The sequence below is a fragment of the Salmo trutta genome, chromosome 11, assembly GCF_901001165.1.
Source record: "Salmo trutta chromosome 11, fSalTru1.1, whole genome shotgun sequence".
NCBI classification, from domain to species: Eukaryota; Metazoa; Chordata; class Actinopteri; order Salmoniformes; family Salmonidae; genus Salmo; species Salmo trutta.
The window spans coordinates 1,303,166-1,326,494 of NC_042967.1; the positions used below are offsets into that span (position 1 = coordinate 1,303,166).

General features: G+C 42.3%; 1 protein-coding gene across 1 annotated transcript in view; it reads left to right on the forward strand.

Moving 5' to 3' along the window:
* Window positions 1-1,182: 1,182 nt before the first annotated feature.
* Window positions 1,183-23,329, forward strand: part of LOC115201974 (FH2 domain-containing protein 1-like) — a gene marked incomplete at its 5' end in the record, with an annotated part of 36,138 nt that continues 13,991 nt past the window's right edge. Inside the window, 7 exons of the mRNA XM_029765842.1 lie at window positions 1,183-1,530; window positions 7,784-7,845; window positions 16,580-16,682; window positions 17,498-17,583; window positions 18,180-18,280; window positions 21,231-21,301; window positions 21,510-21,617. Of these exons, the coding sequence (XP_029621702.1) occupies window positions 1,183-1,530; window positions 7,784-7,845; window positions 16,580-16,682; window positions 17,498-17,583; window positions 18,180-18,280; window positions 21,231-21,301; window positions 21,510-21,617 (879 nt within the window). The remainder of the gene's footprint in view (window positions 1,531-7,783; window positions 7,846-16,579; window positions 16,683-17,497; window positions 17,584-18,179; window positions 18,281-21,230; window positions 21,302-21,509; window positions 21,618-23,329) is intronic.

Genomic DNA, 23,329 nt, shown 5'->3' on the forward strand with positions numbered 1-23,329 from the left:
TTTCATTCAAAGGTATAAGATGATGTCACTCATGAAGTAGATTGGTCGGCCCACTCCCACTCATAAAGGTAGGTCAGTAGAACAACCTATCGTCCAATCTATGATATTTAACTCCTACATGAGAAAACTTCCACAGAGAAATGGACTGGAAACTTTAGTACAAAGGAAAAGCAATCTAACTCAATGGTTTTATACTCTAAAACTATATTCAAATCCACAAAGGGAAAATGTAAAGAAATGGCATGTTCGCTAACCTGTGGAAAACTAAATACACTCCTGGCAAATCCATGTTGTCTGCACTTGTGCTTTGGAAAACCTTCCAGTAACCACGGGCGTTAGCATGTGTAGACTAGTGTCACCGGGCATTTTACAACCAACAGGTTGACTTCAAGGACTTCAAAAGAACAATGGAGTCTGTCATATCCCTATTGTGGTTTCCCCTCGACCGGGGGGTTCCCCCTTCTCTCTTTTGATGTGTCGCACCCCTCAATTTCCCCTAATTTAGATTGTCCTGGGGACAACACGCATGACTGCCCCCAAATAATCCTCTCTTGTGTTGTTTTTATACCTCCCTATAGCTCCATGGCTGTTCCCCCAACTACGACCTCCACAGAATGCTCCAGAACCCTATCAAGGCCCCTTTTGGAGTGATGGTATACGGGCAGCAAGATGGAGACAGACGGAATCAGAGAGCATGCTAACCTCGCCGTGACTAGACAGACGGACGGACACCTCATCTCATTCGCCTCAGGGAAAAACTATTGTGCTCTAGCTATTTTGCCATTTAACCCTTGACTCGTGATTTTATTAGTTTATCAGTTTATGATTTAATTCGACATACCTGAATAACTTGAGTAACTTGAGTTGAAGTTGCATGAAAGGTTGTGAGTTGATTGGACTACTTCAAACTCTTGAGAGTGAAATTGAGGGCAGAGAGAATTTGACGCAGTGGCCTCTCAGGACTAGGCCCCACCCCAGCCCCACGCTAGTGTGATGCATGTTATGAGCAGCCCGTCGCTGACCAATGAGACAGAGAACTGCAGCAGTGAGGGCAGCATCAGCGCCGCCACCACCGCCAGCACCACCAGCACCACCTGCGGCCTCTCCCCAATGTTGGGCCACATCCCCTCCGCTTCTATTCTCCCCTCTCCCTTCCCCAATGAACCCCCCCTGCACCCTACCACACTACCACACCACTACACCCCACCGCCACCACCACCCCTGCCCCCGAACACCCCTCCTCCCCCTCCCCCACCACCAACCTCCCTCTCCAGCCACGGTGTGTGGAAGAAGCGGCAGGTGCGGAGCTTTTTCTGGAAGCCCATCCCAGAGGAGAAGGTGCGGGGCCAGCCCAACATCTGGACCATGGCGGTGCGCTGCCAGCAGCAGTACCAGATCGACGTGCGCTCCGTGGAGGAGCTGTTCGGCCAGCAGGAGGAAGTGCAGGGCCGGGGGTGTGTGCCCGCCACCAGTGGATCCTCCTCAGCCCGCATCACCCGGTCCAGGTCCTTCAAGGAGAACAAGGACAAGGTGAGTCTGACTGGGTGGATTGTGAATGGTGGATGGGAATACGCCCTGACCTGTTTTTGTTTTACTGGTGGAATTACAAGACATAAGAGTGCTGGTAGGTCCACTTCACTAGAAAAAGATGTTAGCAGTATAATGTGCTTAACAAAGAGTTTTGGGTTTGCGCTAACGTGACTAAGATTGACTGGTTGGTATGGCAGTTTACTCTGTAGTAAAAACAATACAACAAAACATAAATTGACAACAACAAGACCAGTATAGACAGACAGTATATACTGTACCTGAACCTGAACTCAAAGGTTATTCTTGGAAGTCACTGTACTCATCACAGAACACAAGCTAACACAGCCACTTCACAGCACAACACAATCAGCTTCGTCTCGAGGGATGGGAATAATACTACCAAATCAAAAGCCAATTGTATGGCATGCGTATCTGGAAACAGGAAACACATCGATGGTGAGTGTAAATCATTGTATACCTCTGAAAAAGGCTTTGAACGAACTGTAAAGCTATGCCCACGTGAGGCTTAGTGAAGCTTATGTCACAGTTTGACAGTCTGAGCAACCTGGAGGGAATACTGGCTGTTATTTCACAACCCCTATTCCTCAAGGGACTCCAAATATAGCAACATGCTACGCGCTACTCCTGAGAGCCCTGTGATTGTACGTAGGATATACAGTGCCTTCAGAAAGTATTCACACCCCTTGACTTTTTCCACATTTTGTTGTTACAGCCTGAATTTTAAATGTATTAAGTTGAGGTTGTCACTGGCCTACACACAATACCCCATAATGTCCAAGTGGAATTATGTTTTTACAAATGTTTAAAAATTGATTAAAAAATGACAAGCTAAAATGTCTTGAGTCAATAAGTATTCAACCCTTTTGTTATGGCAAGCCTAAATAAGTTCAGGAGTAAAAATGTGCTTAACAAGTCACATAATAAGTTGCACGGACTCCCTCTGTGTGCAATATTAGTGTTTAACATGATTTTTGAATGACTACCTCATCTCTGTACCCCATACATATAATTATCTGTAAGGTGCCTCAGTCAAGTAGTGAATTTCAAACGCAGATTCAACCACAAAGATCATGGAGGGTTTCCAAATGCCTCGCAAAGAAAGTCACCTATTGGTAGATGGATAAAAAGGGTGTATCAATACACCCAGGCACTACAAAGATACAGACGTCCTTCCTGACTCAGTTGCTGGAGAGGAAAGAAACCACTTTGGGATTTCACCACAAGGCCAATGGTGACTTTAAAACAGTTAAAGAGTGTAATGGCTGTGATAGAAGAAAACTGAGGATGGATCATCAACATTGTAGTTACTCCACAATACTAAATCAAATCATACTTTATTTATACAGCACATTTCAGACGTGGAATGCAACACAATGTACTTTAAAGGGGGAATAAATAAATAAAAAACAATGACAATAAAAGCTGAAATATTTACTACACAATATGATAAAAAAAACTAAAGAATTACTCAAACCGAACAACTAAAAAGCACCCTAAGGAAAAGCAAAGCTAAAAAGATGTGTTTTAAGATCTGTGTTTTAAATATGTCCACAGTTTCAGCCCCCTTAAGGTTCTCTGGCAGGCTATTCCAGAGGATGGGGGCATAATAACTAAAGGCTGCCTCTTCATGCTTCTTGGTCCTAGGCTTCGGATAGTTAAAATGCCAGTACCAAAGGACATGAGGAACCTAATTGACAGAGTGAAAGGAAGGAAACCTGTACATAATAACAAATATTCTAAAACATGCATCCTGTTTGCAACAAGGCACTAAAGTAATGCTGCAAAAAATCTGGCAAAACAATTAACTTTCTGATTTCCATCAGACACTGGGAGATGAATTCCCCTTTCAGCAGGACAATAACCTAAAACACAGGACCAAATCTACACTGGAGTTGCTTATCAAGAAGACAATGAATGTTCCTGAGTTTTGACTTAAAACGGTTGTCTAGCAATGATCAACAACCAATTTGATAGAGCTTGATGAATTTTGAAAAGAATAATCGGCAAATGTTGCAAAATCCAGGTGTGGATAGCTCTTAGTGACCAACCTAGAAAGATTCACTACAAAGATTCACAGCTGTAATCGCTGCCAATGGTGCTTCTACAAAGTATTGACACAGTGGTGTGAATACTTATGTAAATGAGATATTTATGTATTTAATTTTCAATCCATTTGCAAAAATATTTTAAAACAAGTTTTCACTTTTTCATTATGGGGTATTGTGTGTAGATGGTGAGAGATATTTTTTTCTTTATTTTTTTATAAATGTTGAATTTAGGCTGTAACACAACAAAATGTGGAATAAGTCAAGGGGTATGAATGCTTTCTGAAGTCACTGTGGATACAGAAACAATAGCATCACAAATGCCAGAATTTGTGGTGCTGTACCTTAAAGGGATACTTTGCGATTGAAGCCCATTATATACATGTAATGAAGCCCATTATATACATGTAATGAAGCCCATTATATACATGTAATGAAGCCCATTATATACATGTAATGAAGCCCATTATATACATGGATATCATTTTTATGTCTCAGCGTCCAGTATGAAGGAAGTTAAAGGTAGTTTCGCAAGCCAATGCTAACTAGCATTAACACAATAACTGGAAGTCATAGGCATTATGAAGGTATGACATATTTTATTGTTTTATTCAGTTCCTTTGTCAGGGACCATGTAGAACTAAAACATAAATCTCTGAGACTGCAATCTAATGCATTGTACGAGCTCATTGTGGCAGCCTTGTACAGCAAATTTTCATCACCAGACCCTGGGCAGGTGTACAATAAAAAACATGTATCGGAATTCTTCTGGCTGATTTGTTTTTCACCTTTAATTTATGCACTTTTCTTCCCAATGCACTTTTTGGGCATCATGATGTCCCAATAAATCATCTCTATTTTTGCATTTAAACCACAGTTTTGGATTTGTCCACTTTTTCGACAGTGTGCGGGTCTCCATCTCTCCTTTTCAAATACTTGAGGTAGTCGAATGTAGCTCTTATAGAGTTTCAACTAAAAGGCAACTGTTTTCTTTGATATTCAAATACAGGCCTCAGAAAAACAAATAATATTTGAAAAATATATATTTATTTGAAGGCTGTCAAATATTTGATGAAGAACAGAAAACGCTCACCCCATTGCTATGCGATTAAAATGCAATTACCAAAGTATTAAGTAACATGCCAATAAAATGTTTCTCCAAAAGTAATTACAGTTTTATTACACAGGTACAAGAACAGTTTAATGTTAAGTGTTACTGAGAATGCTAACAGTAACGAAATATGGCTATTAAGTGTCGAAAGTAAACTAAATATCAACTACAGCCAAGGTAAGTTGTTAATCATGTTAGTTTGTATTCTAAACTATTCCCCAATAGGGGAACCCTGCACTATATTTTATTTGCCCCCCCCCCCCCAAGTTTTCTGAGCAAAATTGTTTTCGTTGTTGGACATAAAATGCTGTGAAATCACCCGGAAATCAGCTCAAAGTGATTTTAATTTAGGAAATCTGTTCCCAAGTATTCCCACGCATAAATTTAGAGGCATACGTGATCATATCTCAATGTAATCAAGGTTTGAAATGATTTATTTTTGTCAAATACTACAGTTGAAGTCGGAAGTTTACATACACTAAGGTTGGAGTCATTAAAACTAGTTTTTCAACCACTCCACACATTTTTGTTAACTAACTATAGTTTTGGCAAGTCGGTTTGGACATCTGCTTTGTGCATGACACAAGTAATTTTTTCAACAATGGTTTACAGACAGATTATTTCACTTATAATTCACTGTATCACAAATCAAGTGGGTCAGAAGTTTACATAAACTAAGTTGACCGTGCCTTTAAACAGCTTGGAAAGTTCCAGAAAATTATGTCATGGCTGAAGAAGCTTCTGATAGGCTAATTGACACTATTTGAGTCAATTGGAGGTGTACCCGTGGATGTATTTCAAGGTCTACCTTCAAACTCAGTGCCTCTTTGCTTGACATCATGGGAAAATCAAAAGAAATCAGTCAAGACCTCAGGAAAAAAATTGTAGATCTCCACAAGTCTGGTTCACCCTTGGGAGCAATTTCCAAACGCCTGAAGGTACCACGTTCATCTGTACAAACAATAATACACAAGAATAAACACCATGGGACCACGCAGCCGTCATACCGCTCAGAAAGGAGACGCGTTCTGTCTCCTAGAGATGAACATACTTTGGTGTGAAAAGTGCAAATCAATCCCAGAACAACAGCAAAGGACCTTATAAAGATGCTGGAGGAAACAGGTACAAAAGTATCTATATCCACAGTAAAACGAGTCCTATATCGACATAAGCTGAAAGGCCACTCTGCAAGGAAGAAGCCACTGCTCCAAAACCACCATTAAAAGCCAGACTACGGTTTGCAACTGCACATGGGGGCAAAGATCGTGCACCAGGAGGGACTGCTGCACTTCACAAAATAGATGGCATCATGAGGTAGGAAAATTATGTAGATATATTGAAGCAACATCTCAAGACATCAGTCAGGAAGTTAAAGCTTGGTCGCAAATGGGTCTTCCAAATGGACAATGACCCCAAGCATACTTCCAAATTTGTGGCAAAATAGCTCAAGGACAACAAGGTCAAGGTATTGGAGTGGCCATCACAAAGCCCTGACCTCAATCCTATAGAAAATATGTGGGCAGAACTTAAAAAGCATGTGCGAGCAAGGAATCTTACAAACCTGACTCAGTTACACCAGCTCTGTCAGGAGGAATGGGCATTTTTACTAGGATTAAATGTCAGGAATTGTGAAAAACTGAGTTTAAATGTATTTGTCTAAGGTGTATGTAAACTTCCGACTTCAACTGTATATCAGTTTGGGATTCGTGCAGTCAAAATTTGCAGTGTACAAATTATTTAGAATTATGTTCCGGTCTCACGACCATCCGCTCAAGGAAAAATCGTCCCACCACTGAATGTAATTGGGGAAACCTGTAATAGTATGTTTGAAAAAGAGTTTCAAAGTTGTTTTTGCCTACCATCCAAATTGCTGTCTGCAATGATTGCAAATGGCTTTTAATTTCTCTGCTGTATTTTCAGGTATCATACAATTTATTGCAGCTTTCAACTGTTTCAGTGGCACCTATTGTTCACCTAATACCTTTTTTTGCATTATTGGTTAGAGCCTGTAAGTAAGCATTTCACTGTATGGTGTACACCTGTTGTATTCGGCGCACGTGACAAATAAACTTTGATTTGATTTGATGTTGAAAGAGTCAAAAACCAATGTACAAAATATCATTGGTTTTTGTTTGACTTGATTATGTACACCTGAGGCAATGGACATTCAGGAGAACGGACATTTACAGAATGCTCAGATATACATCTATTGTGTAGATCAAATGACTGTCAGATAAATTGGAATAGTATAGGAAATTGTGTTCTATTCATTCTATTTTTTTATCTTCAACATGCAGTTCCAGATACAACCCAGATACAAGGCAGCCAATCCAATAGTTTCGGAAAAGTAGTCACTTCCTGAGATCTGTAAAAAAAAAAGTAGTTGCTTTCTCAGATCTGTATTAAAATAGTTTTAAAACGTATTACTTTTTTAGAATCTTCACCCCCTGTAGTTTTAACTCTACTTAAACATATAGTTATCTCAGGTCTGGAAGAGTTGCAGAGTTAATTGAAAATAATACCATTGTTGATTAGTTGTTATAGTTTTCATTAACTAGGCAATTTGCTCATGATCCATATGGTCTATCCACTTGAAACTCGTGGACAATATGGACGCAGATATAAAACATTAATACTATACATGAATACAGTTTTTAAAAGTTATTCAAGCGTAAATTACTACCATACACCGTTCAAAGGTACTTACGTTTTGTGTCTTGCCCATTCACCCTCTGAATGGCACACATACACAATCCATGTCTCAATTGTCTCAAGGCTTAAAAATCCTTCAATAACTTTTCTCCTTCTCTTCATCTACACTGATTTAACAAGTGACATCAATAAGGGATCATAACGTTCACCTGGATTCACCTGGTCAGTCTATGTAATGGAAAGAGCATGTGTTCTTAATGTTTTGTGTACTTATTGTAGATTGTCACCTGTTATTTACCAACATTATTGATCCCGGAAACTTTGGTAAATTACCGGTAGCTTTGCAACCCTAATCTAGCATCACAATCATTTCCACATGATCCTCCTGTACTGAATCGTGTTCTTCTCTTTCTACTGTTCTCAGATCAGCATTCTGGACTCCAAGCGGGGCATGAACGTGGGCATTTTCCTCAGGCAGTTCAAGAAGTAAGTCTTCCTCCGGTTCTGTTAGATTAGCTTACATAAAGCGGGGATAAAATTCCACTGATCGGCCTGAGGGAGAGAAACGAGACGCCTTGGGTGAAACACGACACCGTTGTGTAACTTGTTTTAAATGGCGGCCTCCTTAGTCCGGCACGCTAGGGGATAAGGTCACGTGTGTGTGCGTGTCGTAATTATGGTGTTTGCTGTATTTACATTTCAGTCATTTAGCAGAGGCTCTTATCCAGAGCAAATTACCTGAGTAATTTGGGTTAAGTCCCTTGCTCAAGACACATCAGCAGATTTTTCACCTAGTCGGCTTGGGGATTCAAACCAGCGACTTTTTGATTACTGGCCTATCGCTCTAACCGCTAGGCTACCTGCTGCCCCTGTAGAGTTGTCAATCTGTTAGGGTAGTAGTTCTCAATCCTGGTCCTGAGGACCCAAAGGGGTGCACATTATTTTTGTATTTTTTACCACAGCACTACACACCTGATGATTCAAATCATCAAAGCTTGATGATGAGTTGATTTTGCTTAGGCAAAAAACTAAATTTGCACCCCTTTGGGTCCCCAGGACCAGGATTGACAACCACTGGGTTAGGGTATTTCAATAGAGGGGCGAGGCAAATTGTGCCTGTTGCATTTGTTGTTCACAGCATGACATACAGTGCCTTGCAAAATTACTCATCCCCCTTGGCGTTTTTCCTATTTTGTTGCATTACAACCTGTAATTTAAATGGATTTTTATTTGGATTTCATGTAATGGACATACATAAAATTGTCCAAATTGGTGAAGTGAAATGAAAAAAAGGGGCACCACCAAGCAAGCAGCACCATGAAAACCAAGGAGCTCTCCAAACAGGTCAGGGACAAAGTTATGGAGAAGTACAGATCAGGGTTGGGTTATAACAAAAAAAACGAAACTTTGAACATCCCACGGAGCACCATTAAATCCATTATTAAAAAATGGCACCACAACAAACCTGCCAAGAGAGGGCCGCCCACCAAAACTCACGGACCAGGCAAGGAGGGCATTAATCAGAGAGGCAACAAAGAGACCAAAGATAACCCTGAAGGAGCTGCAAAGCTCCACAGCAGAGATTGGAGTATCTGTCAATAGGACCACTTTAAGCCGTACACTCCAAGGAGCTGGGCTTTACGGAAGAGTGGCCAGTAAAAAGCCATTGCTTAAAGAAAACAATAAGCAAACACGTTTGGTGTTCGCCAAAAGGTGTGTGGGAGACTCCCCAAACATATGGAATAAGGTTCTCTGGTCAGATGAGACTAAAATGCATTTTTTTGGCCATCAAGGAAAACGCTATGTCTGGCGCAAACCCAACATCTCTCATCACCCCGAAGAATGTCATCCCAACAGTGGAGCATGGTGGTGGCAGCATCATGCTGTGGGGATGTGGTCAGAATTGAAGGAATGATGGATGGCGCTAATACAGGGAAATTCTTGAGGGAAACCTGTTTCAGTCTTCCAGAGATTTGAGACTGGGACGGAGGTTCACCTTCCAGCAGGACAATGACCCTAAGCATACTACTAAAGCAACACTCGAGTGGTTTAAGGGAAAACATGTAAATGTCTTGGAATGGCCTAGTCAAAGCCCAGACCTCAATCCAATTGAGAATCTGTGGTATGACTTAAAGATTGCTGTACACCAGTGGAACCCATCCTTCTTGAAGGAGTTGGAGCAGTTATGCATTGAAGAATGGGCAAAAATACCAGTGGCTAGATGTGCCAAGCTTATAGAGACATACCCCAAGAGACTTGCAGCTGTAATTGCTGCAAAAGGTGGCTCTACAAAGTATTTACTTTTTTTGGGGGGGGGGTTAATAGTTATGCACACTCAAGTTTTCTGTTTTTTGTCTTATTTCTTGTTTGTTTCACAATAAAAAATATTTAGCATCTTCAAAGTGGTAGGCATGTTGTGTAAATCAAATTATACAAACCCCCCAAAAATCCATTTTAATTCCAGGTTGTAAGAAAACAAAATAGGAGAAATGCCAAGGGGGGTGAATACTTTAGCAAGGCACTGTATAAGTGACTTTTATATTGTGTGTACCGAACACGTGTCCTGTGTTTGTATCTGCATGCATGTTTGTGCAGGTGTTTTTGTGTATATCTCTGTGCAGGTGTGTGTGCGTGCATGTGCATGCATGCGCCCACGCTCTCATGTGTGCATATTTGCGTCATTAATTTGTTTCTCTGTACCTATCTCCATAGCAACCTAGTGTTTAGTGGACAGTCCAGCTCTCCTCCCACTGGTCCCCAGCATAATCAGACACAGCTTTAGCCCTTATTTTATGTAGCTGACTTTTCCATTGCAAAACAACATAGCTCGAATGCTAAATGGTCCCAACTCCCAAGGTGACTACCTCACTGATGCAGCATTTCAGTGACTAAAGCAGATCAAGACCATTCTGAATGAATCCAAACTCAGATCACTTACGTAATATTAACAAAGTTACTACTCTATATAGGAAGATACTTTATTGTAGTACAACCTGCCATGACAGTATAGTGTTTAAATCAATATGCTAATGAAATCCTTTGGGTAAATTTTAGCTTGTTTGCCAATCTTTTTATGCTTGTCGTAGTCTTATTTGGCAAGGTGACACTGCTGTATGGTTGGATGCAGAAACAGTGTCAACAGGCTACAATTTCCCTAAATGCCAAGAAAAACCAGTTGATAAAGCTTTCGAATCTGTAATCGACTTCATCATAACCGGGCTGACTACGAAGGACATAGCGGTATCGTAATGAAGTTACTCGATTAAGAGCATATCGGTGCTCATCGGGCATTGGACATAAACATTACACAAGTTGGAAATTGCAAATTCAAATTCAACAATGAGTGGTTTGGAAGGAATCAGTGTGGCTAACTGCAAGCATTGCAAAGCAATCACTAGCCTGCTATTCAGTGGAGTGGCTGTGTGGTCCCAAGTCTAAGATGAATGGTCTCTTTTCCTAGTTTAAGATGATAAACATTCAACATTGGCCAAGCATGTCAATGAAGCATGATTTTTGCCGCGCTCAAAACAACTGTTAACTCAGAACTGCAAAATCTGAATTGAGTGAGTTCAAGACAACTGGGAACTCGGGAAAACAAGCTACGACTGGGAAAATATGTTTTGAACTTTCATCCAACTCGGAATTGTACATTCGGAACTCTGCCCTCTTTCTAGAGCAACGACCTGAAGATCACTGACGTCATCATGATTCATATTTTTTTTTCTCGAGTTCCCAGTTTTCTTGAAAGCACCATAAATCCAGAGAATGCCAGACTTTTATGGCAAAGTTTGATGACAAAATTTGCCCACAAAGGACCGCCGCGCCACCTTCCTGTTCAAGTGAGCACAGCACAACAAGGTGAATCCAAACATGTCTTGTATGCTGCTGTATACATTATGTAATATGCCAGGGAGATATGTAGACTGTAGCTAAGAAAGTAAATACTAAGTGCATGTTGTTGTCACGCCCGCTTGAGGGCGCCAGACTGCCTATCTTTACGCACACCTGTCCCCTTCGTTACGCGCATCTGCACCTCATTGGACCCACCTGAATGCTATCATTATTTGATTGCCTCCCCTTTATCTGTCTGTTTCCTCTGTTTGTTCCCTGTGTCTGCATTGATGTCGTTCCTGTCCTGTTTTATGTCCGATATTCATTAAGTAAGTCAGCCATATCAGCTATGGTTTTAAAAAGGCAGTAAATGAGGCTGAACGAACTGTTTCGCTGCCGGACGAGGCTCCGCTGATCGCCAGGTGGAGCAGTGGTAAGGATTCACTCCATGGTGCTGAAAGGAAAGCTCTGCTGTTGGGACAGCTTTATGTAGGCCCTAACAGTTCGTGGGCACCGGTTGTCACCGTTATAGTGCAAATGTCTAAGTCCCTCACCCTAAAATCTCCATGCTTTATACAGTAGTAGTTTTAATGAAAAACCTCTAGAATTGGTTTTCTAATCAAAGTATTTCTCTACCCAGCCTGACTGGGCATACACTGTATTATTCAGTGTGTGCGTGACTGGCAGTGCTCTCCTCAGCTCAGACACACAGTTAATAAGTATGGCGTGGGAACATGATGGCCTGCAGAGGAAGTACAGTCTGGTCTTACCTCATCGCTGTCTGTGCATGTCCTTCAAAGGACCCTGCAAAGTTGCTTTATGTAACAAAATATATAATTTCTTTGGACTAATTTACAGAGGAATATTAGTATTGGACCTGAAGATATCTGCGCAGAAAGAGCAATGCACGGCATACAATACACACTCACATATACACACGGACACATACACACATGCAGGCGCGCACACACACACGCACACAAAACACAGAGAGAGTTTTAGGAATATCACAGAACTGACCCTCAGATTATCTGGGTTGATAATCCAGGAGAAAAGGTCCACGTTGTTCAAATCAAATCACCAATCAAATTTTATTGGTCACATACACATGGTTAGCAGATGTTATTGCGAGTGTAGCGAAATGCTTATGCTTCTAGATCCGACAGTGCAGCAGTATCTAACAGGTAATATCTAACAATTCCACAACAAAACCTAATAGCTAACAAATTCCACAACAAAACCTAATACACACAATCTAATAAAGGAATGGGATAAGAATATGTCAGTATAAAATATATGGATGAGCAGTGACAGAGCGGCTAAGACGCAATAGATAGTAAAGAATAGATAGTGAAGGATACAGTATACAATATATACATATGAGATGAGTAATGCAAGATATGTAAACATTCATAAAGTGCCATTATTAAAGTGACTAGTTTTCCATTTATTAAAGTAGCCAATGATATCAAGTCTGTAGGTAGGCAGCCACCTCTCTGTGCTAGTGGTGGCTGTTTAACAATCTGATGGCCTTGAAATAGAAGCTGTTTTTCAATCTCTCGGTCCCGGCTTTGATGCATCTGTACTGACCTCGCCTTCTGGATGGAAGCGGGGTGAACAGGTAGTGGCTCGGGTGGTTATTGTCCTTGAACATCTTTTTTGCCTTCCTGTGACATCGGGTGGTGTAGGTGTCCTGGAGGGCAGGTAGTTTGCCCCCGGTGATGCGTTGTGCAGACTGCACCACCCTATAAAGAGCCCTGTGGTTGTGGGCGGTGCATTTTTTTATTATTTATTTTATTTCACCTTTATTTAACCAGGTAGGCCAGTTGAGAACAAGCTCTCATTTACAACTGCGACCTGGCCAAGATAAAGCAAAGCAGTTCGACACAAACAACAACACAGAGTTACACATGGAATAAACAAGCCTACAATAACACAATAGAAAAAAAGTCCATATACAGTGTGTGCAAATGGCGTGAAGAGGTAAGGCAATAAATAGGCCATAGTGTGACGGCTGTCGGGAGAGAGAGTAGACCAAGGCGCAGCGGAGTTAGTGTTCATCATGATTTTAATTAACGTAAGAACACTATACAAAACTGAACAAAAACACGACAGCAAAACAGTCCTGTTAGGAAATAATCTAACAGAAACAATTACCCACAAAACCTCAACAAAAAAAACAGGCACTTATGTGTGACTCCCAATCAGCAACAACCAACAACAGCTGTGCCTGATTGGAAGCCACACGGCCAAAATCAATGAAACAGACAACATAGAAAATGAACATAGAACGCCCACCCAATGTAACACCCTGGCCTAACCAAAATAAAGAACAAAAAACCCCTCTCTATGGCCAGGGCGTTACACATAGTAGCGAAGTAATTACAATTTTGCAAATGAACACTGGAGTGATAGATGAGCAGGTGATGATGTGCAAGTATAAATACTGGTGTGCAAAATAGCAGAAAAGTACATTTGTTCAAGTCATTGGCAGCAGAGAATTGGAAGGAAAGGCGACCAAAGCAGGTGTTGGCTTTGGGGATGACCAGTGAGATATACCTGCGTGCTACCGTACCAGGCGGGTGCCGTACCAGGCGGTGATACAGCCCGACAGGATGGCGATTGCTTTGGCTAGCAGTATGTCCTACTGTATGTATTACATAAGCAGTCTGGAGTGGCTAATGCTAACTCACTGTGGAGTGGTAGACTGGGAGAGAGTTGTAGCTCGGGATTTGCATGCCAGCACAGAGCATGTGCTGTATACACTCAGCTTGTACAACACATTTGACACAATGGGTGTGATTTAACTGATATTTTTGTGATACTAATGAAGAGTTTGTCTGCACAATTGTGCAGAGAAACTCTCCCTTATATCACAACGGTTTTGCCAAATGCGTTTTACATCAGTTGTACAACTTGAGTGTGTACGTGGCCAGAGGGCTGATCTCATAGGACATTTTGCATGGCTCCCCCTGTAATTTTCATAACATTTGACTCTTATCACAAGAGCACCTATCAACACTGCCTTGTCCACACTGGACTTGGACACTGTCGTTTATGTAACACAGTCGCTAGTGCAGTACAGCATATCGGCAATTTTTTTGCATGTGGCTAGCATCGCCTCCAGCCGTTCTCAGCTAGCATGTTGCTAACAGTAACTCTAACTACTTACAGTATGTAATTCGTTATTCATGTCGATGGGAACTTTGAATGCAGAAAAGAGGCAGGTTGATAATGCTAACTAAGCTAACTAGACATTTGAAACATACATTCTCCCCCTTTCAGTTGACCTCCAATGAGAATATCATATTTTAAGGGATTCTCCCGATTTGATATGACACAAATTTCCACAGAATTCATTTTTACTGAATTAGTGGCATGTTGTTGCAGTTGCACGGGCTCCAACCGCATCTCTCTGAACCCCTTTCAATTCATGGATTCCCTATCATAAATCGCTATCAGGCCTGGGCATCAGGCTCACACATCGGAGTGCCTGTGTGAGGAATGGCTGGATTTACCGCTATGTTGATAGAAGAATTTATATGTTTGAAGTAATGACTAAAGTATTCCACCCTGAAACTGTAGAACTGGGTGACATGTGTTAAGATCATAAGACTATAATGTGATGATGATGTGTGTGTTGAAAAAGACTTGTAAATAGTATTCATTTATTGAGTTAATGTTGAATAATAGAATAGAACATTTAACATTTGTAAGTGGGTTTCAAAGTAGGTTAGAGAATCATTGACGGTTAGGATGGAGCATGTCAGTTGGGTTTGTAGGAAACAAGTTGATCTATTTCTCTGAAGAATAGGCGAGACTGAGCTCTGAGAAGAGAAGTAAAGCCAGGCGCTGCAAAACCACAGAGGTTTCCTGTTTTGAGCTAGAATTGTCAGCTGCAGACATGAAGGTAGAGGTACACGGTTAGACAAAAGGAGCTATCAAAGTAGAACATTGTGACAGAGTTAGAGAAGAGGAGGTGCAAATGTGAGGTATAAAAGGCTATGTGCATTGTATGATTTTCAGAGCGCTCTTTGAATAAAGGACTGATCCATTGCAGAATCTGAGACTTTGTCTACTTCTTTATTAACTGAAGCCTTACAACCTTCTGGAAATTGACAAAGCTTTGAGTAGTACCGTAATTTCCGGACTATTAAGCGCATTTGTTTCAATGTACCGGTAGGCACCTGCGGCTTATAGACATGTGCGGCTTATTTATGTCCAAAAGAATATATATTTTTTAATTCAGTGGGTGCCACTGAATTAAAAAATGTATATTATTTTGAACATAAATAAGCCGCACATGTCTATAAGCCGCAGGTGCCTACCGGTACATTGAAACAAATTAACTTTACACAGGCTTTAATGAAACACGGCTTGTAACAAAAATAAATAGGCTTTAATGAAACACGGCTTGTAACAAAAATAAATAGGCTTTAACGAAACACGGCTTGTAACAAAAATAAAAAATTAGCAGTAAGCTTTAGTTGTCTTTTTGCACTGAGTCAATTCCTCACGCTGCTGTTTCCAACGTCTTATCATCGACTCATTAAGACCAAGCTCCCGTGCAGCAGCTCTATTTCCTTTTCCAACAGCCAGATCAATCGCCTTCAACTTGAAAGCTGCATCATATGCATTTCTCCGTGTCTTTGCCATGATGAGGGTGACAAAATGACTACCGTAATCAGAATGATGGGAAGTTTGAGAGCGCTCCATTTAATCTAAACAGTAAACAAAAAAGTTGTTTGACCTTAACCCGTTCGGCAATTTCATTGGTCTAATGAAAGCTTCATGCCGCCAAAAAACTGAGCACGTCACAGAATGTGTTTTTTTGGAGAGAAAAAAAATGAAAGCGGGAAAAATCCATATATTAGCCGCGTCATTGTTTAAGCCGCGAGGTTCAAAGCCTGGGAAAAAAGTTAGTTATAGTCCGGAATTTACGGTAGTTGAATTCAACCATTGAGATAGAAAATTCTCGTGACATATGTACAAACAGAGAGTGAGAGCCTGTGCTGTTTACCAATGAACTGAACTGACTGTTTCGGTACCATTTAAGCCAATGGGTATGAGACTTTATAACTTCTTTTGTATGAGCCTTTAGGATGTCCTATTATAAGGTGTATAATATGGTATGTTTCTTTAACCGACGGGTATAATGCTTAGAACTTGTTAAGAGCGCGTAAGAGCCTCCTAGAACAAGGCTTATAGTGTGTTAAGTCTCTCTGCACCAAATTGTCAACTGACTCAAAATAGCTTTTATTCAGTCAGGATCCTGATGAGATGTTCATAAGATATTATAATACTGTACATGCTTATAACAAATCTTGCCATGCATTATAACCGCATCATAATGCACTATAATGGTTATCACTGTGTCCATCTCATCCAGGTCCAATCACTCCATCGTGGAGGACATTCGCCAGGGAGACGGCAAGCTGTACGGAGCTGAACTCCTCAAAGACCTGCTCAAACTCCTGCCCGAGTCTGATGAGGTGTGTGTGTGTGTGTGTGTGTGTGAGTGATGGAGAAAGAATGAAAGAGAGAGGGACACACACACACACACACACACACACACACACACACACACACTGTACCAGCCAAGCAAGGCACTAATGCACCACAGTTTTTGAATAGGATACTAGCACAGCCCAGCTAGCATAGGCTTCCTCTATGTCTATGATATAATTAAGCAATAAGGCACGAGGGGGGTGTGATATATGGCCAATATACCACGGCTAAGGGCTGTTCTTAGGCAAGATGCATCGCGGAGTGCCTGGATACAGCCCTTAGCCGTGGTATATTGGCCATATGCCACAAACCCCAGAGGTGCCTTATTACTATTCTAAACTGGTTATCAACGTAATTAGAGCAGTAAAATACATGTTTTGGCATACCCGTGGTATACGGTCTGATATACCATGGTTCAGTCAATCAGCATTCAGGGTTCTAACCACCCAGTTTATAAATGCCTTTAAATCATTCTCAAATGGATGGAGCACAATCATTCAATGATTTAATTCAATGACAGACATTTTCTAAGTTACTTTATACATCATCACATTTTTAAGGTCAATTTGTGTTGTTGAGGTTAGTTTCTTATGGATTGCACTTATTGGAGCACAAAATAATATTAATAATATTATTACACTTTCATCAAAAGTGACTCTCAGTTAGTCATGTGTGCATACATTTTTACATGGGTGGCCCCAGTGGAAATCGAAACCCATGATCCCGACTTTGCAAGCGCCATGCTTTACCAACTGAGCCACACAGGAACATGTTTATATGTTTATTGTCGTATCCACAGGTAAAGAAACTGAGGGCGTTCAAAGGGGACTCCAGCAAACTGACCCTGGCAGACTCCTTCATGTACCTGTTGGTCCAGGTGCCTCGGTAAGCTGCACTCATTGGTATTACAGCACAGAAACGGATTGGCCATAGGGCAGTTTGGACAAATGCTGGTCCATCTTCAGCCTTTTTTTGGTGCAGAAGAATCTTTATTTGCCTAATAAAGAGGGCCTCAACAAAATCTTGGGCCGGCGTGTTAGAAATGCCCGAGACAATTTCTGGACTCAGTCTGTCCCTGCATGAATCAATCAAATCTTGATTCACTTATCAATCAAATCAGCCATGAGTCTACCTACCTTGCTAGTATTTTTAATTTGCTCAAAAGGAAAATGTATGGTTATATGCTATAGCATAAACTATGCAGGTTTTAGAAATTGACTGAGTACTTACTTCAATTAAATTAAAGGGTGTGCAGTATGTGGTACTGTACACCAGGTCTATTCTATTTCCCTTCAAGGGCTAAGCTACTGCTGTTTTTCTCCCGGGTAGTTAATTGATCAAGGCCAAGTGTAAATCAGTACCACATTAGAAGAGAATGAAAACCAACGAGACCGAGGGCCTGGAGTTGTATAGCAAATTGCACTATTCTGTTCCCTGTGCCAGTGAATCTGACACCCCCTGTTCTCTGTCGCCCCTGCCAGGTTTGAGTTGCGCATCGAGGCCATGGTCCTGCGTGAGGAGTTCTTTCAGTCCTGCGCTGTGATGAGCCGTGAGATTGATGTCATCCGCGTGGCCACCAAAGGTAATGGTGATTACACACCACTGCCCCGCCAGCGGCCACAGCCGCCCACTGGCGCTGCCACACATCGTCGACTGGTGACCCAGAGTCACGGCGCTGAGGTGTGACAAGGACCCCAGTGTGTATGTGGGGGTGCGTGCGTGTTATATGAGCTGGTGCTATATTCGGACAGATTTATAACTGGTTCAGGGAACAGAACAGAAAACCTGAAAATAACCAAATTATTTGAGGAACAGAAACCAAACAATAAACAAAAGTGATCTATACTGTTCCGTAACAGAACTGTTATTTTGAAAGCATGGGAACCGGTTAATAATATTATTTTACGTTCTGGACATTTTCTTCCAACAAAAATCACAACAAAGCGACTATGCAAAGCCCTCATTCTGTCACTCAGAAACGTATTCCAGAGTCTGCCTGCCAACTGGAAATCTTTGCCAGTGGGTGTGCGTGTATGTGTAGGCTACATGCCCCTCCCCTCTGAAGCATAGGTTACTGTAGCCTACTGATGACATTACAAGCGTAATTCAGAAATTAGGGAGGGATGTTTAATTAGAGAATAATGGATAGACTTTTTCAATGCTTGTTAAGGATACTATAGTTATCACGTTTCACATTGGATTGATTAGCTACAAAAAGTAAGACGCGTTTTTAATTCTAGCTAACGTTTGCTCTGGTCCAACGTTAAACCAACTCGGAAGTACAAAGACATTCAAAGTTCCTCCATAGAAGCCACTCCTCCGTAGGTATATTTCTGTGGGCCTAATTCAGATAATGCATAACATAACAAGATGCCCAGCGCTTCAAGGCAAGCTTCCGCCATCCTCTCTTGTTCTCTCCTCATCCTCAAAATGTCAGCTGCATCTCGCGCCCTACACTGTGACTGGCAGCACAGTGTGTGTGTTTGTCATTCATTTAACGACTTTCCTATACAGATTAAATTGCTTACCTGCTCCACAGCAAGTTTCTCAATCTGCACTGATTGGTGAAGTAATTTAATGTTGAGCTAAATGTAAAGAAAAAAAACTTTTTTTTTTTTTACAAAGGAACAGATAGAAATGATATAAACCAGTCCTTTTTTGGGGTTCATACCGGTTCAGAACTTAATTTTTCTGGTCAGAACAGTGGAACGGAACAAAATATATAATGGTTGTCACGTCGGTTGGAAGGAGAGGACCAAGGTGCAGCGTGGTGAGCGTACATATTATTTTTATTAGAAAAGACGCCGAACAAAACAATAAACACTATCCAACATACCGTGAAGCTAAAGGCTATGTGCCCTAAACAAAGTAAACTTCCCACAACCCAAGGAGGGAAAAAGGGCTACCTAGGTATGGTTCCCAATCAGAGACAACGATTGACAGCTGTCCCTGATTGAGAACCATACCCGGCCAAAACATAGAAAATAAAGAACATAGAAAAAGGAACATAGAATGCCCACCCTAGTCACACCCTGGCCTAACCAAAATACAGAATAAAACCCTCTCTATGGCCAGGGCGTGACAATGGTTCTGTTCAGAACTAATCGACTGAATAATCATTTTGATCCCAAACCCTGGTTCATGCAGAGGAGGTTTTCAGGTTAATGACATAAATGTGGGTTCATGCAATGAACAGACATGTAAATACAGAGATACAGAGATAGAAAGATACTTAGATACATACCGCATTTACAGATATATAGAGAAATGGATGGATGCACCTGGAGATTTTTTCAGGGGTAGGGACAGTAAACCTCATTTGGTTAATGGTTAATGATTGCAAAGGACAAAACAGACTGTGCTGACAAACAGTTGAAACCAGTGGATGGCGGCGGTGTGCTGTAGGGTGCCCATTAAGCTCTGCGTCTGAAACCAATCATATGATCCACAGTCAACTTGTTTTTCTAATTTGGGCTCCTGAATATGCAAGTTGTTGACATTTATTGCAGTACAGTGGGCCTATGCATGATTTATTGGTATGCAACTACTGTAGCTAATACATTCAAATGAGCTTGGTAGTGCCTAAAGAGCAGCACCAATTTAGCAAATTATTTGCCCTGATACATTTAGTAAGCTAAACATGTCTTGAGAGTGCAGGCTGCTGTAAAATTTGTATTGTGAGGCCTTTTAGGGCATGACACAGGGTTTTTGAATGATTCATAAAACGGCTTGACACAGAGTTTCACCTCTCAGTGAATTTGGGGCTTTACAACACAGGTAGAAGGGATTGAGCCCTGATCTCCAGTGCAGAGCCTTATGTGACATGTGTCGGGAGTGTTATCCACTCGATCACAGCTCTGCACATTGATGCAACGTTGGAAAAGTTGGTATGAGCCGTCGTTATTTTGTGGGTGTTTTTTGTGTTTACTCCATCTCATCATGAATAGCTTTTGATCTAGGATGTGCATGTACATATATGATGCATTTTGTTATGCTGTTGTCCATTCGCTATTTAAACAAAGGTCAAGTCACAGACAATCTACTTCCTGATTGTGATTACTAGTGAAACCAGACTCTTGGTGTGGGCCGACATTACTCCTAATGAGTAGCTAGCTGTATTGTACTGTATTTGAAATATCAATAGGCCTACAGTCATGCTAGAACTATGACATCTCTATACAGTTGTATACCTCAGTTGAAAGCTAGCTTGAGTTGTAGTGGAAGTGTATGGTGGAAGTTAATTCCAAACAGAGATGGTGTTTGATAGGGAGAAGACTTGGGTTGAAATACTTGAAAAGAATTTCCAAATACTTTGAGCGTTTGCTTGAGTCTGCCTGGAGTGCCAGATGGGCGGGGTTTGCAGTTTTGGAACTTTTCTATTAGTTTATTAAGCCAGGCAAGCTCAACTAGGCACAGGTAAAGTATTTGAATCGATTTTTGAAGTATTTGAAACCCAGATCTGATGGAGGTTGCTGCTGAATGCTCTGTGTGCTATGGGTTTGTATTGACCCCTCTCTCTTCTCTCTCTGTAGAGCTGATGACTTGTGAGGAACTGCACGCCATCCTCCACCTGGTCCTGCAGGCTGGAAACATCATGAACGCTGTAAATAAACGATGCCATTATATCCTCTCTCTCTCTCTCTCTCTCTCTCTCTCTCTCATCAATCTGTGACATCTGTCTCGTTCTTCCCCCCCATCTCTCCTCTCTCCCTCCCTCCTTATCTGTCTGATATGACGATGGCTAAGGTGGGATAATGGCTTTTATGTCTCCACTATGACACTGCTCGTTACTCCTCCTCCCTTTCCCGCAGGGCGGCTACGCGGGCAACGCCGTGGGCTTCAAGCTGTCATCGCTCCTCTCGCTGGCCGGCACCAAGGCCAACAAACCTGGCATGAACCTGCTGCATTTTGTGGCTTTGGTGAGTCTGACAGAGAGAGACGGGAGGAGACAGACTGAAGGAGACACACGGACTTGCACACACACACACCACAGGATATTGATGGCACCTTAATTGGGTAGGACGAGCTCACAGTAATGGCTGGAACGGAATAAATGAAACGGTATCGAACTCATCAAACGTGATAAACATGGTTTCCATTCTATTCCATTCACTCCATTCCAGCCATTATTTTAGCCATCCTCCCCTCAGCAGCCTCCTGTAAAACACACACACACTGGAGGAGACAGACACACTGGAGGAGACAGACACACTGGAGGATAATAATAATCCCTACGTTGATGCATTCAAAGATGCACCAGTAGGTGCATATTAGCACATACACTAATGTGCTCAAATTTGCTGAATGTACGACCAAATGTGGAATGTAGGCCTATTGTACATCGCTTAACTTAGTTGAAAAGCTAAGGGATTGGCCAAAACATGGCTAAGTTATTGACAAATCAAAAATCTGATTTCCCTTGTCCATTTAAAACAATGTAAATCGACTCCACAGTGGCTTATCAACTTGAAACTTATCATCGCTATCATGGCCATCCCTAAAATGAACCATACTGAATTTGGTATTGATATTTCAAAAAACAAGGAAACTATTATTTTAACAACTCATTCTTTGCATGTGTAACGCTAATGCTCAAAATCATCTGCATTCACCTTGTCCTCATGAAAAATGTCAGAATGTAACGGCTGTCGTCTGAAGAAGTGGACCAAGGTGCAGCGGAGTTAGTGTTCATTATCAGAATTTAATATAAACAACATGAACACTATACAAAACAAGAAACGAGTAAATCGACAGCAAACAGTCCTGTCTGGTACAAAACACTGACAGAAACAATTACCCACAAACCCAAAGGAAAAACATGCTCCTTATGTGTGACTCCCAATCAGCAGCAACGAGCTTCAGCTGTGCCTGATTGGGAGCCACACACACGGCCCAAAACAAAGAAATACAAAAACATAGAAAAAGGAACATAGAACGCCCACCCAATGTAACACCCTGGCCTAACCAAAATAAAGAACAAAAACCCCTCTCTATGGCCAGGGCGTTACAGTACCCCCCCCCAAAGGTGCGGACTCCGGCCGCAAAACCTGACTCTGAAGGGGAGGGTCCGGGTGGGCCTTCTTACGGCGGCGGCTCAGGTGCGGGACGTGGCCTCTGCTCCACCCTTGACGTCGCCCTCTTCGGTGGCGCACCTGGCCGCGCCGAAGGTCTGGTGGGCGACACTGACTGCGCCCGGCTGGCGGCCGGCGATGGTTGCGCCCGGCTGGCGGGCGGCGATGGTTGCGCCCGGCTGGCGATGCTTGCGCCCGGCTGGCGGGCGGCGATGGTTGCGCCCGGCTGGCGGGCGGCGATGGTTGCGCCTGGCTGGCGGGCGACCCTTGTTGCGCCCGGCTGGCGGGCGACCCTGGCTGCGCCCGGCTGGCGGGCGGCGATGGTTGCGCCTGGCTGGCGGGCGACCCTGGCTGCTCTGACGGCACTGACCCAGGATTCACCAGGCTGGGGAGACATGACAGAGGCCTGGCCCTAGGCGTAGGCACAGGACTCACCGGGCTGGCGGGCGTCCCTGGCCACTCCGGCAGGCCGGGGCAGCCTGGCCACTCCGGCAGGCCGGGGCAGCCTGGCCACTCCGGCAGGCCGGGGCAGCCTGGCCACTCCGGCAGGCCGGGGCAGC